A 17,593-nucleotide genomic window follows, 5' to 3' on the forward strand; every position below is an offset into this window, starting at 1 on the left:
GAAATAATCATTTTATTTAACCAAGCAAAATCAATTGCCTCTATGGTCAAATGTAATACCATGTTAGTCTGACTAACAGGGATGCAAGAGATACCAAACAGGTTACCAGCAAAATAAAGTTTTATATCCCTTTTCTTTACCATATCACATTGAGGACAGGACAAAGGAAGGAAATGTCTCCATCAGCTACAAACAAATGTAATATTCCCTCATGACAAATCATATTATTGTTTTTATTTTGGTTGATTAAAAATTTAATCGTGTAACCTCAGGCAGCCTAACAACATTTTATAATATGCCTGATTTTTAAAAGTATATGCATTTTTCAATCTAAATTCAACACAGAAGAGGAATTAGGATGGACTTTTTTTCCCCCCTCAGAGGTTCTTGATTCGGTAACCTTTTTTTTAAACAGATTTGCAAGAAAAATAGCAAGTGTTTCTTCCCTCCATGCGGTGAATATTTGGAGCACCCATAACAGCAGGATGAATTGTTTTACTTATTAAAAGTGCAGAATGAAGCTTTTGCTGTGACATTACAATAGTTTAGTTTTAATACCTTATGAAAGCACGCTTGCAGAACAACAACGTCTTGTATAACTTAAGCAGTTATGAAATGGTAATAAACCACTGAATTGTAGTGTAGAACTAAAATTAATGACCTGTGTTTCACCTTGTAAACTGGAATACTTTTCTTATTTTGGAAGCTGTAGATTCTTTGACACAAAATTCAAATTTAAATTTTAAAAGCAACATTAGTTTTCCTTAATTTTTAAAGCAGAATAGAACTTATTTCTTAAACAGTAATTTGCTATTTAAATAATATATTTAATTATAACACATATAAAATATGAAATTAAAAATTAAAGGAAATGTTCTTTTGAATCCTCTATTTTTACACCCAGAAATAAAGTTCTAGAATAGACAGACAAAGCTCCTAAAAATTATGTATTTTGACAAAATGGAGAGCAGTGTCTCATACTGCATTCATTTTGAGGATCATACCATAGATAATTAAAAATTTAAAATTTTACAGAACATTATTTTTCAACCAAATTAAATCTTTCAGCACTTAACTGACAATAACTAATATATATAACTTTCTTTTGATTTGTTAGAATTGTTCTATATTTATTCAACATAAATACTGAAGCAAGGGATAGAGGATGAATTAGTTATCCATAGCTCTGAGACATCACTTAAATTTTCTGCCTCAGTGGTTATAAGTCTTATTCCAAGATGACAATTAATGCATTGCAATGTCTATTCTAAATTTGCTTGTTGTGTCTATTCTAAGTAACACTGTTTGTCCAAAGAAGCAGAAATTACTAAGTGAAAGATTAGATACGTTGATGCTGTTAAATCTGAGTAAAACTGTAAACTAGAAAACATGCTTGTGGAAGTACTTTAAGTCTATTTGTCTAGTATGTTTTCCTGTGTGTACCATTTTAAAACACATGCTCTTATGACTGAAGTTAAGGTGACTCAAGAAAACTGAATATAAGAGATTTTTTAAGCAGCCCACAGGAGCTTAACTTTTCTCAGAAAATTAATATGAGGTAAAAGTCTTCCATTTGTATCTTTGCAAAAATAACCAGCACCAAATTGCATCAAAGAGTATTATAAATTTGTAGTATTAATATTTTTAAACTATGCTAAAAAGGGAGAATTTCTATACTAAATTGAATTGATTACTCTAAAAAGGAGTTTAGTTAAGCATACTGGAAGCAAGATTTTTAAATAGTTGTTTGACCGTCAAGTTATCAGAAGTTATAAGGAGTAACAAAGGCATATATGAAAAAAAAAAGAAAAAAAAGGCCAGGAATGTATAAAGATTTTCTTTCTGATTTGAGCTCAGTCTTGCATGTAAGGTAAGGTAAGAATTGCAATGGCTTAGATCATAACCAAAACTCTGGAAACTAAAATGACTGTGAGGGAAAGCACAAGATACAGCTGCAGTAGCCATGTAAATGATATTTTTAAAAAGTCAAGGATGGTCACAAATAATGTGAAATGATTAGTCATGATTAGTGATAGAAGAAAGAAAATATAATTTTTTGAAAAAAAAAGAAAAACATATAGAAGCTAGTAAATGCAATCAATGTGTTTGATCTCTGATAAAGTGAAAAAACATTTCCTTTCTATAGCAACTTAAAGATGAGAATGTCCAAAGCATACTGTAGGAATGAACAGCCACAGTATGAGAAAACCCTGATCATCACTATATGGCATTCTGTCAGAGGCCTAAATAGATTATTTTGTTAACAAAGTTATAACTTAATGAAAGTAAATACTTTGAAATTTTCTGTCTATTATTGTAACTTCAGATCTGAAAAATAATGTTTATTCAATCCAGTATGAAACAGAAGTGATAATCACTGAATTAGAGAAGACTTAGTAGTACATAGCAAATGTAAATATACATATAAATAAATAATATACAAATATACATATAAATATACTGCAATATACTGCAAAGTCATTGCATGGATACGGATTGGAAGGTCTTTACCCAGAAACAATGTATGTTAGAAGTGTAAATTCTGAAGTTGAATTAGAAAGCTGTTTCCATGAAATATATAATAAATCTTTGGATTTTATTTCAAAAAGGTATTTTTAAATCTTAGCAGGCACAAAGATGGTTTATGGAGTTGTAAAATAACTGTTTAATAAAATAAGCATGGCTGACATGAACAGAAATTGTACAGAATGTCAACATTTGAACATTGCAAAGTTTGAAGCATGAAAAATGTAAAATAATCTAAAATAAGTATTGTATAGGAAATCCTAAAAACTTCTGAAAATTATCTGCTTTTTTTAAAAAATCAATTGCTCTGAATAAGTGAATTCAAGTTTCTTTCTTTCTTTCTTTCTTTTTTTTTTAAGATAGTATTTTACTGGTAGACATGATGAAAACAAATTTCATACAAAGCTAGGTAACAGTAACTGAGAAAATACTTATTCTATAGGCAAAACTGAGAGTTCTATTCAGGATAAGCTGGAATGCCATATCACTGCGCTGGTAAAGTTTACAGCTTTAATTTTCAAGAGAACTTCTCTTATATCTTTTTTAGCCAAAGGACTCAGAGGCTTTCTTTCCAGGGCAGATACATTACAAATATGCTATCACAGATATTATCGAAGTTATTCTTTAGAAATATATTTAAAAATAGGTAAGCACATTTTAGAAGAGTACATTTCTTAAGACTCCATAACTTTGGAATTTGTTTTAAATTAAGCATAATTATATACTTTATATACTTTATACTATATATATTATATACTTTTCATTCCAGTGAAATGTTCATGACTTGAGAATTTAATCCTGTGTCTTTGTGGCTTAGGTTTTGGTATCCTCAAACCAAGAAAAAAAAAAAAAAAAAGACTTTAAATTCATGGCATAAATTGATTTCTTGTGATACCTGACTTTTACCTATTCAGCCTATTAATAGACTAAACTTCCCATCCTCTATCTATAATTACACTGGATTTTTGAATAATTCATATAAGCAGCTAAAAGAAGATACATTTGTAGTATTAATTGCTGCCTGATAGGGAATTTAAACTTGCAGAAATATTTCAAGTGTGATTTTAAAACCCACTTGCTGCCAGGGAGCAGAAGGAGCAGGTCTGCTACATGAAGGTGGTTAAGTTGGGAGCTGAGGGTGAACAAAGCGCAGGCAGTGCCCTCACTGGCTAGGCACAGTCCCGCTGCAAGACCCAAGTGAGCAGAACCACGGGCTCTAACACTGATAGCTCCAGACCAGCGAGCTTGTTGGTCTACCTGAAACCCCAGGTAGACCTCAGAGCTGCTTTCCAAGCAGTTGCTAAAATGTTTTCTGTTGTATGGAAGATTCACAGAGGAAAATAACGTTGGTTTACTCTGTTCTTTATAATAGAAAGTATTTATTTACATCATGCAATAATCTTTTCCTTGCTTAAAAACAAAAGTAGCTGTAAAGAGTTTGTGTTACTCTTTCTGTTTAGTTTTACAGAGGAAATAACAGAAGATTTTTTTATATGTATTATCTGTGTGCTCTTCTGATAATCATCTGGGAAGTTAGAAAAAACAAGGCAATTTAAGCATACGTTCACAAAGTATGGCATTCTGTGCAGGGTGCAGTTAACATATCTACATATTTCTCTGAGGCGCAAGTTAACTGCATACCGCCACTTATATATGTACTAGTAATCACTACCATATCTTTTTCTTGAAGTTTTTTTTTTATATATATAGATAGGTAGATATAGATATATATGTCTATAGATAAAGACAGATAGATATACATATAACTTGGGAAAACAAAACAGAACAGAACAGAAGAAAACAAAAACCACAACACTTAAATTCTGTTTACAGCTTCTTTCAACTAATTTGTACTTCCAGTCATATACAAATACTTGTAGTCAGGTAAAACTCTCATAGTCCAATTTTAAGTGGTTTTAATAAAAATTATATCCTTGGAAAGAACCATTAGATCTGTCTCTGTAGGAAAACAAACAAGGACTAAAGCACCAAACTATCATTTTGTGGTACAGGTTTTCATCATCAGACTGAACTGACGCAGATAGGAGTAGCTACAATTCATACAACACTTCTTTCTGTTTTGATTCCAGCACCATGTGGAGGACAGTATACTGGATCGGAGGGAGTGGTTTTATCACCAAGCTATCCTCATAATTACACTGCTGGACAGACGTGCCATTATTCAATAACTGTACCTAAAGAATTTGGTAAGAATTTATTCTTTTGACTTATCAATCATTAATCATAGTTCTACTGTTCAAATGTCCTTTATGTGGAATAGTGACCTTGGATTTTCAATATATTGCAAATTGCTTATCAAAAATAAATGGTTCTCAGCACAGAAATTGATTCTAGGATTTTCATCTTTTACGCCTCCCTAGGGTGATCAACAGACTTCAGCTAAGCAGTCTGTGTCCACAAATACATTTGCACAGTAGATACTCGTTAGAGCTATGGTTAAATAATAAGCAAATAAATTATATTTTAGACTGTGTTCTATTTCAAAAACCACATTTTTGTATCATATAAAAGTTACTTATTAATGTTTTAGGGATGGGAATAACACAAATCCTTGAGATTTGTATTACAGTAAAGTTTAAAATGTTCTGTATTCTTTATTGTAGTTTTGACTTTTCTATAAGTGAAAGTGAAATTTGATTGAGTGTAATTCTTTTTCCTACTCAAATTGTATAGGATACAAGAAATAGCTGGTAGAGCAAGAAAGATGCTGGAACATGCAAAAGGAATCAATCAAATCATTCAGAGTGATTTGCATAACTTGTTTGCATAACTATTGTATTGAATTATTGAATGTTATCACAATTTAGGTTTTAATAAGTAATGCACAACATTTAGTATTTTATTCATGTTATCTTAAAAGTACACAACCCTTTCACCAGTCAACTAAACAAATAAATCTTTTTATTCTTATTTGCTAGAAATAAGCTGACACAAGTTGGATCTGTAGCTAACATTTAAAATGCTTGTCATACACCTGACAAAATAATTTCTCTCTGTTTATTATTATATAATTTCATAACAGTACTGACTTGAAGAGGGCTTGACCAAAAACTCACTTGCGTTTACTGGCAAGAGATACAACTTAAAAAGAATCCTTTTTCATTTGTGAGACTTTTTTGTTAAATATATAAAAGGTATAATTTTACCTGTTTTAATAGAATTTGGTATTGAAGAGCACTATAATAACTTTACTTCTAGGTGATGACAGTTGGCACAGAGGATGTCTTTGCAGCAGTGAAGACTAACTGCACATTGGTCTGCATTAGCAAGGATGTAGCCTGCAAGTTAAGGGTAGTGTTTTTTCCCTCTTAGCCTTCACAAAGTAGTATCTGGGAACTACATCTATAGTGTTATGTCTCCAAAGTACAGGACACAGGGTGCTAAAATAGAACAAGTGCAACAGTGAGGCTGCACACAGTAGCCAGAAAAGCTGAAGGAAAGAGTTTCAGCCTGCAGAAAATAAGTGAAGGAGGAGTGTGCAGTGAAAGAACAAGAGGGAGTAGTCACAAGTTGCAGCATAACAAATTCCATCTGGACATAAGGTGGCATCCCTGCCTATGGCAAGGGGGTTGGAGTTAGATGATCTTTAAGGCCCCTTCCAACCCCAGCCATTCTATGGTTCTGATTCTCTAATATGGAAAACATTCAACCATGACAATGGTTATGTACAGGTAGCTCAGAGAAGTTTTGCATTCTTAATTCTTGTCAGTTTTCAAAACTTTCTCAGAAAAGATCTCAGCAACATGATCTAACTTCAAAGTTAGCCCTGCTTTTAAAAATAAGGAGACTGGACTACACAATTTGTTTTTTAAAAAAAGTTATGCAAATAAGAAATTTACAGAATGTTAGAAAATACTGGCTGATACAAGGTGTACAGAAAATCATATGTAAGTCCTGCATCAGAGATCTGTGGTTTGTATAAAGGATCTGGAATAGGAATGATTTTAAAACAGTTTCCTCCTTTACCAATAAAATATATGTGGCTTGAGTAATGAAGTATTATTTTTATTGACTTGATTTTACTAGTTTATTACTTCATGTTTGTATTGCTAACTGATACTTGAATTCAGTGAACCATTTGATATTTACTAATTATACATGTTCTATAGTTAAATGATTTATTTTTAATACACTTTAATTACCTACAGCTAAAGTGCAAATTTAAGTGTAGCAATATATCAAAATAGAAATGAATTGATGTTTTTATTACTTGGTCAGTTTTCATATTTTTGTGATAAAATAAGAACTAATGAAAAGATACAAAAGTAGCCAAAACAGTGAATTTAAAACATTTTCCTTAGCCTAAGTCTGGATGAGTCACTAATCATGTGTGCCAGCAGATGCTCCCTAATGGTTGCTAAGGTTGGTAGTGAAATTTTGGTGAAAAAAATCCTTTTTAGATATTCTATTTTTTTATTTCATACATAGTTATGCAATAAAGAACAAGAAGACTTGTTTGACTAGAGAGCATGCTTTTGGGGAAAGACTAATTTAGTTTTGTTTTTAATTAAAAATAAAAAATAAATCCTGAAATGCACATCGGACTCTTCTTATTGATTAAATTCAATTTTGTTTTATCATGGTAGACAATAAATTAAGCTTCTCTTCCTTCCTGAAATTTGGAAACAATTCATAGAGGAATCCACTGGTAGCTAAGACAAGCAAAAATAGCATTAAATATTAATGATACCATTAAATTAGTTTTTTTTAAAATAGATTCTTGTTTTAGCTGCTTTTTATTCTTTTTCTTTTTTTGTTTCCTCTCTCTCACACTCTTTTATTTATTTATTTATTTATTTAAATATAGTTGTGTTTGGACAATTTGCCTATTTCCAGACAGCTTTGAATGATGTGGCAGAATTATTTGATGGAGAAAACTCTCAGGCTAGACTTCTTAGTTCATTGTCTGGATCCCACTCAGGTAAGGAATAAAGAAAACAAGTATATATTTCTTACACAGTTCAGTATGGAAAAAAAGAATTCATGAGACATTCTGAATTTCATTTGGAAATATAATAATAAAATCACTAGATCAGATTACCAAGGGAAATAGAAGACCAAATCTTTGAAACAAGACATTCTTCTGGAACATATGGTTTTGGAAAGAACAAATCACTTGGATGAGTGGAGAAATAATTGAATGAAATTCTCTGATCTTTATGTAAGAGGGCAGATTGGATGGTATAATTATCTTCTCTGCCCCTAAACTCTGTGAATTACACATCTACATTTTCTGAATGTCTAATTTAAACACAAATTGCTTGTATTCACAAAATGCAATTATCTGTATGCAAACATGCACTTAGACTAAAAGCAGACCAGCTGTTACATTCAGGTAACTATAGCAAAGTGTTGACCCTGTGAAATGATAATTAAACTTATATGGATTCCTGCGTGGCCAAAATTTCCAGTCTATGCATATATAATGACTATATTCATCTCAAGTGGATAATATGAAAATATTTCTTCAGCTCTGTATGTGTGTTTTGTCATACAGTCCTAGTATTTAGCAAAGTTTATATGCAATTTTAAGATTTTTTCAGTCCAGGGCTTTTCGTTGCTATTTGGTTTTCACTGTAAGTAACTGAAGACATGCTTGTTGTTAAAGAAATATAACATTCAATGTATAGAAAATAATTAATTATTTGAAAATTTCAACTCATCGTTTTCATATGGTGAATCCTTGCTATTTGTCTCATGAGTTCATGAATTTATTTTAAAAATCATTTAACCATTGGCAAAAATTTAGCAACAAAAACAATATTTGCTTTTTTTTTTTTTTTTAACAAAATAAGAGACAACTCATCTAGGCAGCCAATTTTACTGCATCACACGTAATGAAAAGTAAAAATTAATGCATATTTTCAGAGAAGACATTTTTAAATAATTGTAGATAATTTAAACTTGTCATTTTTACTTATTCCATGTGACATATCTGATTTACATTGGTTTAGGATAGGATTCTGTTAGGTGGAATCACTAGAGTTGGAAAAACACAAAACTAATCTAAGTAAAAGAATTATCAATCCTATTTAGCCAGTTATCTGATATCTTTTAAATTAATACATCATTCATTTCACTAGAATTTCCTAAAATCTGTGTTGATATAATCCAATGAGAATAAAAACGGTTGTCATTTTGAGTCACATCCTTGCAGTATAAAAGTACTCCAGTAATGTATGTAGTGATTCATTACTGAGCTTTTATCATCACTGTGGATAGATACTTCAGGGAAGGAGATGAACAAAGTATAGCAAACATTCTTATTAATCCTTTAGTCTATAACTGAAATTTGAAATACTATTAGAAATTTAATAAGGTGTGGCCATATATTTTATTGAAGCATCTATATAAAAAGGTCAGATCCATTCTCTCTCCTTTCAATTTTAGTTTTGAAATGATAAACATCACATAAATATCTATATAGTAACACTTTTATAATATTTTTCATTGTTTACTGTGTTTTGCAAAGCAAGGTAAAGCTGTCAGTTACAGAAAATTTGACCAAAAATTCTTTTAAAGATTTTGGCCCTAAATGGTAATAACAGTCCCCAGACAAATAGTTTATTGGAGATCTAATTCCAAGAGCTGCAATAAGTGCAAGAATATGTTGGATCATGAAGTCTTTTTAATCTGACCAATTTTCAAATCTCCAATGTTAAATTTCATTTTACACATTGTGATTTACATTTTCCTTAACTGTAGAGGAAAATATAAAACTGTATTTTAACAGTGAGTTGATTACATACTTAGGAGTTGCAACTTGTTTCTACTTTGCCTGTTTAATTTCTTTTCTGTTTTCCTTTGTAGGAGAGACATTGCCTTTGGCTACATCTAATCAAATTCTTCTGCGATTCAGTGCTAAGAGTGGGGCATCAGCCAGGGGGTTCCATTTTGTTTATCAAGGTAAATCCTGTCTTCTTTTGGTGGGATATACTGATGCAAGTCTCTCACAGTGTATTATTTTGAAGGCTTCTAAGGTATTAAAGTATTTCTTTAAATTTGGGTGTAGTCTTAACCTTTTTCCAGCCATAAGGGACCTCTTGCGATCCAGTGATGGTAGACTGGCTTCATAATGGCAGTCACCTCTGGTGAATCCTATCTGGTCCCATAAATGTAGGTCCCGACTTACTCAGGAAACCATAATCTCTTGCTCCCTTACTGCTGACTGTTCATGTCTTCCATAGACTGTGGTGAGGACTCTAAAGGTGATGTGAAAAAGGCTTAAATCTTTTCCGTATCATTTGTCACTAGGTTGTCCATTTCCCGCCCCCCATGTATCAACAAGCCCACATATATTTTGAACTTCCCTTTGAAATTAGCATACCTATCGACTAACTTTCTGTAATGTCTCTTACTATCTTTTTCTCCAGTTAGGCTTCTTGATTATATTCTTTAAGTATATGAGAAATGTTGTCATATTCTTGGCTTGTTGCCTATCTTTGCTTTCACTTTTGGTATACTCCCTTTTGGTGTTTACATTTTTTTGAAAAGCTCCGTTGCTTTTCTTCATCCCTCACAATTTGTTCCTAGGGTCTCAAATCTCTCTAAAAGTGTCACCAACATCCTTCCCCTTCATGGTTGTTCCTGAGGAAAGTCCACGTACAAACTTCATGAATATGTCAAAGTCTGCTCACCTAAATTCTAACCTTCAACTGATTTCTAAACTTCATCATCTTGTGCTCCTTGCAGTATAATATGCCATCTATATTCACATACACAAACAGCTCATCTCTGTGAGCAGCTGGCCAGGTTGTAGCTACTTAATTTAGTTATCTATTAGGAGTATGTATTAAATCTAGCCGGTGTTTGGTTTGACTAAAATGAGTAGGGACAATGCCACAGAACTTTTTTTCTAACCACAATGACTACTATATTTCAGTTTGAGCAAACGGAGATATACATCTTCATACTGTGTTGAGTTACGTGCTCAAAATTACTATACTGGGATGGACCAAAGGAGGCACATATTTGGTACATGTTAAAAGCCACATTTCCCTGATATGAAAGTGAAAATATGCCACTGGGTAGCATTTGAAATAGGCATTGCAAATGCAGCCTCAAATTGCTAACTGCACTTTGGAATTTAATAAATAGGAAAAAAAAACTGGTGGATTTGTTACACAATATCAGTATTCCAACAATTTCTGGTTATATTCAGACATTGTATTCAGGAATTATTATTATCACAAAGAAAATAGGTCCTATGGTTATGGTGAAGAATTGTCTGGTTACCTGAAACAGATACTAAAAACAAAATGAAAAGTTTTATATATTTATCCTTAATGTTATACTTAACACATTCAATACTTAATTTTTGCCCCAGCAAACAGCTGTCCCATTTGATTACAGTTACAATATTAAATAGGGGTTACTTTTTTTAAAAAAGAAATGATAGAAAATAATATAATTTTGGATTTAATAATATAATTTTGGATTTGTTCTACACTGACAGGGCATAGGTCAGTAAGCACAGCATAAGAGCTCACGCTGCTGTGGGAATCTTTGTTGCATTCACCTAAAGCCTTTATCCCTAGATGTACTGTTCATTTCAGCTTTCTCAAGACATAAAGAAAAATATAAGAAAAATACAATAAATTCAAGTACTTGAGAAAACCTCAGTTCTGGATAGGTACATGCTGCATAATGCTGAAACAATACAGCTGTGCTTCAACTTGTTTTCACCACCTCTAGTTTCAGAGCTAGTTTGTTTGAAGCTACATATATATTGCTGTAGAACAATAAGCCTCCTGTTGAGAATGATGACATGCATCATTTCAGTCACTTATTTGGACTACACTAAGTTTTCAGTAACTGTAAGAAATAGATTTTAACAAATGAGAAATATTCTCTGCAGAAAATGAATATAGCAAAGCCACTCTATTTGTCTCAGGAGAATCATGAGCTATTTCAGTATCAAATTTTTGTATATATTTTGAAACATATCTTAGAAGCTTTATTTAATACACATATGTATATTGCTTAATAAGTTAATGATATTTAATAAGCTAATGAGTTAATTATATTTAATAAAAACTCATTCTGAGGTTTTTCTATCTCCTTCTGAAGTATGTGATCACATTTCCACTACTGCCTGCTGCCTAGCCTTTTAAATACTCCAGAGAATATCATCCACTCTCACATTGAACAGAGTAATCTGGTCTACAAAGTCAATCATTTTATTTATCGCCCTCTATTCCAGGTTGACCTTCTTCCCTGTTCACTTTTCCACTGGGCTGATTTCAATTTTGTTTCACAGCAGCATGAAACATTTACTAAAAAGATGTAGGATAATTACTACAGAAAATAGAATGCCTCTGTGATACAGCTTGTAAAGTCTAGCTTGCCAACGCTATAGGCAAAATACAGAAGGAAGGCTAGAGGGGAAAAAAATTACAGCTTGCATTATTTCACATTTTTATTTGAGCAAGTAATAGATGAAGTATGATTCAGATTTAATGGCTTTTGCAATGCCACTTTGTCAGAAACTTCTTTTTAGCTGCATATCTCACCTGTGCCTTCAGTTCTTTTTCTCAGATGACCACATTTCCTTGTATTTCATACAACAGGCAAAGGGTATCTGTAGTATAAGACAGAATGAATTTCCATTCTGTTAAAATATTAGCTTCAGGTATGTGGAAATATGATGCTAGGAACAATCACATTTAAAAAGACTGGGATTTGTTTTCCTGTTGCAACATCACCTAAGAAACAATAGTATTTTTATATAGCTTATATATTTTTATATAGCTTAGGCTGCAGCAATACAGAGAGTTCTTTCCCTAAAAAGCAAAGTAATGACCTTTATATCACGCCAACATTTATGTTTTTTTAATGCTTGTCTTTACTTGCTCTGCCTACAGACGCATGAATTAGTTTATGAGGTCAAGTGTGATTTTAAAGAGAGCTATTAAGAAAACTAGCATACTAGGATGAGGAAGGACTGTGGAAGAAAGATGAAGGGGGGCACGAATAAAATAGGATTATGACTTTAACAATTAAATTGACATAATCTGTGACAAGAATAAAATATGTAGCCACATGCTTACTGCTGAATGTAATTAGAGAACAGAGCTAAGGTGGTTAGAGTTCCCATATGGATTGCCATGACATATTTTGTTCTGTTTTACAATGTGTCTTATGGATATCTGTACTGCATTTTGCAACAGATTACTTATATCTGCGTAATTAAACTTCATTTTAAGCAGTTATGGGAGCACCTTGCTATGATGTTTTGTTTGGCTTATTTTACATTTATTCTTAAGGCAGTTCTTAAAGCAGGAAAAAATAAACATTAGAAAAAGTTTCTTATAGTGAGTGGTATTGTTCATTTGTGCATCTTCAGCATTTCTTATTTATTAATAGAACTGGAAAAAAAATGAGCAAAGTGTCAATGCTAATATGGCATTGAGTGTTTCCTGCTGGCAATGAAATAATCTGACACAGCTCTAGCCATGGATGTTTTGCTTGCTGACTGCTCTCAGTTAAATGGTGGCTTGCAGTTCAAAAAGGAAGGAAGCACACAGCAGAGCTTCTGCTACCTGAACTAATTTAAGAGTGCTAGTAAACAGTCTGTACATTTGCAATAATGGTAGAGAAGGCTTGCTCACAGGAAAAGAACTTTCCAAAGGCAGTACTGGAATGAAACCAGATGAGTTGACATCCTTTGTTCGGAGGTGCTGAAAATACTAGTTACACAAAAGATCTGTTTCGATTACAAATGTATGTATGCAAATTGCCAGCTGTGAAGACTGGCAATTACAGGATATTCTTCAATCTGGTTCTTATGAACAGTCCATTACCTTTGCACAGTTGCTGTAGGGATTCTGCAGATGTGGGCTCCAGGTGAGGGATATAAGCAAAGATTTTCTCCTGAAACCTCCTCCCCTCTGCTGAAAGATATTTAAAACAATGACAGCTCCCTAAGGCCAGAGCTGCTGCTAGGGACACGCTGCTGGAGACGTTGCTGGAGGGACTGTTGGAGACCCACCCTAGGAAGGCCCTCCATACCAAAGGAGCTGCCCCTCTAAAGGGACTGTGGTCTGTCAGTGACCCACAATGAGGTGAGAGTATTTCTGAGGGGTTGGCAGTCTGTGGAAGACCTATCCTGCAGTGGGGTAGACATCTCTGAGTGACTGTGGCCCATGGATGCCCCTGCTAGAGCAGGGATACTAAGAAACAGAGCGACAGGAAAACCTGAAGAAGCAAAACGCAGGTGAGAAAATGAGTAAAATGCAAAGGGCAGCAGAGGAAAAGCAAGAAACAAAAAGAGAGCACATGACTCCAATGTCCTGTGCTGCCTCTCACCTCACTGGAGAAAGTAGGGTGGACTGTCTGTAACCCGTTGAAGGAAAAAAGGAAAGTTGAGGGAAGGAAAAGGGACAATAGGTGTTTGACTGAAGTTGAATCCAAGAGGAGAAAGGACAACTGTTTACTTAGGTGATTGATTGACTGTACATATACTCTTTTTTACTGAACGCCTGAATTGGTGATCAGAGGTTTGTGTTAACTGGTAATAAATTACATATAAATTCCTTGAGTAAAAACTGTTTTGCCCGTGACAATGTATGGAACATTTTCTTATCACATAATTGGAAACAATCTGTCTCGACGAAAACTCCCATATGAGCAATCAGTCCCAGCCAAGGAATTTATTCATTCCTACTCGTGGTAAATATGACAGTCATGAAACTGGGTGTGTGAGCAGCCATAATCACCCTGTCAGCTGTAAATTCATTATATAATTAAAAAAAAATGTTTCTAATAAAATTGTGCTTGTACAGTAGACCATTTGATAAAGAAAAGACAATTATTCCCAATAAAAGAACTAGAAAGGGCAGGCTGTGTCAGTTGAATTGACCTGGCAGACTACATCTGGTCTGCAGGTCATGATCAGGAAGAACTGTGATTGTTCAAAATCCTTAAACTACTGTTTCTTCATTATTCTTCCACGAGTGCAGGACAGATCCCTGCCAAGGTTAGAGTTGTATGCATGACCAAGTTTCACAGATTAGCTGGGTGATACCAGGCTCTTTTTGAAACCTTAATCACAAAATCCCATTGATTTAAACAGAGTCAGGTATAGTAAAGTTACTGAATGGAAAAGTGTTTTTTTGTTTGCTGTTGTTTTTTAAACTAATTAAAGTATTTAACCATTTTCAAGACTGGAAAAATGTATTTGCTTTTGTTCTGCAGTAACCTATTGTGTAATTATCATTACAGCATATTCCACATCTGACCTTTTTTTTTTCAGTCTTAGATGAAGCTTACAACTTAAGCTTTAAAAATCTTCTGCAGCAATCTAACCTGTTGATTTAGAAGAAAATGTTACTGTAGCTGTATGACCTTGTCTGCATATAAATAAAAAGAGCATGTGTTGTACTGTTATTACTACGACCAATTATATGTAAACCTTCTTTTAAAAAGCTTTTCTCTACACTTGGTAGTAGTTGCATAAACTTAACTCTTATTCTCAGTAGCAGAAAACTGATAGAACATCACGTTATGTAAACAAAAATGAGAACTGCCAATATTCTGCTGAAATGTGGTGCATATTTCATGCTGGATTTAAGACAGGATTGATTTCAATTAATGTTCTGTATGCAACTTGACAACAAATGTTAATTTCTAGAGAATGGACCAGTACTTAAAATTACTGCACTTAAGTAATTATGATTCTGATTAGAGCAAATGACTGTACACGAAGTGAGAAAAGTATGAAGCTAATAATATGTAAATAACTATATATAGGTTCCACATATCTTGTTCTTTACTTAGTGGCCAGGGTAGCTGAACAGGTGTTGTGTGCGTATGGGAATAAACAGAAATATTGTTCTTCAGCTACAGGCCAGAAAAAAAAATAGTTGAAGGATATAAAATAAAATGAAATATAACTGCGATTCTGTTTACACTATTCTTTAAAAAGGTTAGTAAGCTGGAAACACCATGTTTGAGAATCTGCTAGAAGTAAAGCCTAAACCCCATTTAATTTTTTTATGTGTGTTACTGAACTCATATATAGATGCAGTGATTTCTTGCAACTAATTCTTGACAATAACAAACTAAATTGAATTGACTTCTGAAGATGTCACTTGCACAGAAAACTTATTTATATGTAATATTATTTTTATGTACATTGTTTTTATGAAAATGTAAAGGTGATGTTGCACATGATACTTTATCCTTTTTTTTCTGTAAATATATGTATTGGTTCTTAAATTGTAGTTATTTAAGAATAGCTAACTGCAAAATCTAAAGTAGAAGGAACAAGTTTGGTACACAAACAAATGCACAGTGTCAAAAGTTGCTAAGTAAAAAAAAATGTTTGCTATAAAAAAGTGCTTATAAATAAGAAAGCTAAATGGAAAATAGACTCATGGGCTTCCAAAGAATTTTACTATTTTGCTTTTTAAATATTGCTTACAGTCTTTTAACTGTTCACATATCACATCAGGTTTGTAAATTCTCAGAAATTATTGGTAAAAATAATTGCTGTCAATTGTATACCTTTAAATACCCTTGAGGGTGCATTGTAATTGCTGAATATAGTCCAATATGATAAATCACATATTGGTATAATATTACATCGTTTTTATATCTGATTATTTACAGCATAATACTTCTCTCGGCTTCTAATGAGAAGCCAAAGTTGCCATATTTAATAAGTAAATTAGTTGATAGGTATCAGTATCTTATAATTAAAGTGGGCAACTGAAATATCACTGATCTTCTCATGTCTAAGGATGTATTTCCAAATCCACTGGCCCTCTGAGCCATGGCACTCACATGCGATAAAGTGCTGTTGTCATATGGCTGTGCATTGTCACAGCCCAAAAACATAATCCAGCTAACAGCCATGAAAGCATTAGGCCCATCTTTGAGATGACAGGGGGAAAACAAATAAAAGGAACAAACAGAACTGCGCTCTCTACAACAAGAAACAATATGCATTTTTAGTGGTATGTTTACTTTTCAGATGATGACTGTCATTTGGGTTCATGGCTTTTTTTTTCTTTTTTTTTTTTTTTCTTCTCTCTTCATGCAGCTGTTCCACGCACAAGTGATACACAGTGTAGCTCAGTTCCAGAGCCTAGGTATGGAAGGAGAATTGGCTCTGAGTTTTCAGCAGGCTCTGTTGTTCGATTCGAATGTAGCCCTGGCTATCTGCTGCAAGGCTCAAAAGCTATCCGATGTCATTCTGTACCTAATGCCTTAGCTCAGTGGAATGACACAGTACCAAGCTGTGTAGGTAAGCAATTGCATTTAAACTCATTTGTTTTGTCACACGTCTCTGAATCAGAATTCAGGAACTGTTTCAGAAAACAGTATTTAACATATATATTCACTCTCCTTCGATTAATGTCAGTCATGCCCAATTTAAAAGAGCAGTTTTCCATATCAAAAAGTAATTGAGTACCAGCTGGCTGGTAGGCAGTATAGTGTTTCAAATAATTACTTAGATTATATGAACAAGTGTGGTGCACATTTTCTTGAACATTCATTATTTTCATGACTCATTTACAGCTTGAAACACAGGACATATTTTAATTCTCCAGAAGTGTCTTTACCTGTTTTATTATATAGTCTTTGTTGTATATTTCTATCATCCATAGAATTATGGTATCTTTTTTCAAGTAGAAGCATAATGCATAATTAATAATGATGGCATTGTTAAGTATATCTAATTTTCTAGTTTATCAACATACCTCCAATAAGATAATATTTAGAACTTTGTTTTCTTGTTGTTGTTGTGTTTGTTTGTTTGTAAATATTGAAAGGTTTTTCTTCACCCCTCCTTGGATTTATATCCCAAACTAATTGCTATTTATAGGAATTTACCCTATGATCAGTTGGAGTGTTTTATGAATAAATATAGGTGTCCTATTTTCTGTGTATTCTGGTTTTGGTTAGCTTAGCTGTGTTTTCTTGGACCTTAAAGAAGCAATTCCTATTATGTTAAAAATATTTAATGTAACCACACCATTTTACTAGCTAGGGCCAATGTTAGAACTATCTTAAGCTGGGGGTTAGTTCACAGGATTTCTGT

At 33.0% G+C, this 17,593-nt stretch overlaps 1 protein-coding gene across 7 annotated transcripts in view; it reads left to right on the forward strand.

Moving 5' to 3' along the window:
• Positions 1–17,593, forward strand: part of CSMD1 (CUB and Sushi multiple domains 1) — a 1,150,295-nt gene that overhangs the window by 957,622 nt on the left and 175,080 nt on the right. For all 7 annotated transcript variants that reach the window (XM_048078081.2, XM_048078083.2, XM_048078082.2 and 4 more), the window contains 4 exons: positions 4,617–4,733; positions 7,355–7,468; positions 9,358–9,453; positions 16,592–16,795. In XM_048078081.2, the coding sequence (XP_047934038.1) occupies positions 4,617–4,733; positions 7,355–7,468; positions 9,358–9,453; positions 16,592–16,795 (531 nt within the window). The remainder of the gene's footprint in view (positions 1–4,616; positions 4,734–7,354; positions 7,469–9,357; positions 9,454–16,591; positions 16,796–17,593) is intronic.

This window comes from Anser cygnoides, chromosome 3, assembly GCF_040182565.1.
Source record: "Anser cygnoides isolate HZ-2024a breed goose chromosome 3, Taihu_goose_T2T_genome, whole genome shotgun sequence".
NCBI classification, from domain to species: Eukaryota; Metazoa; Chordata; class Aves; order Anseriformes; family Anatidae; genus Anser; species Anser cygnoides.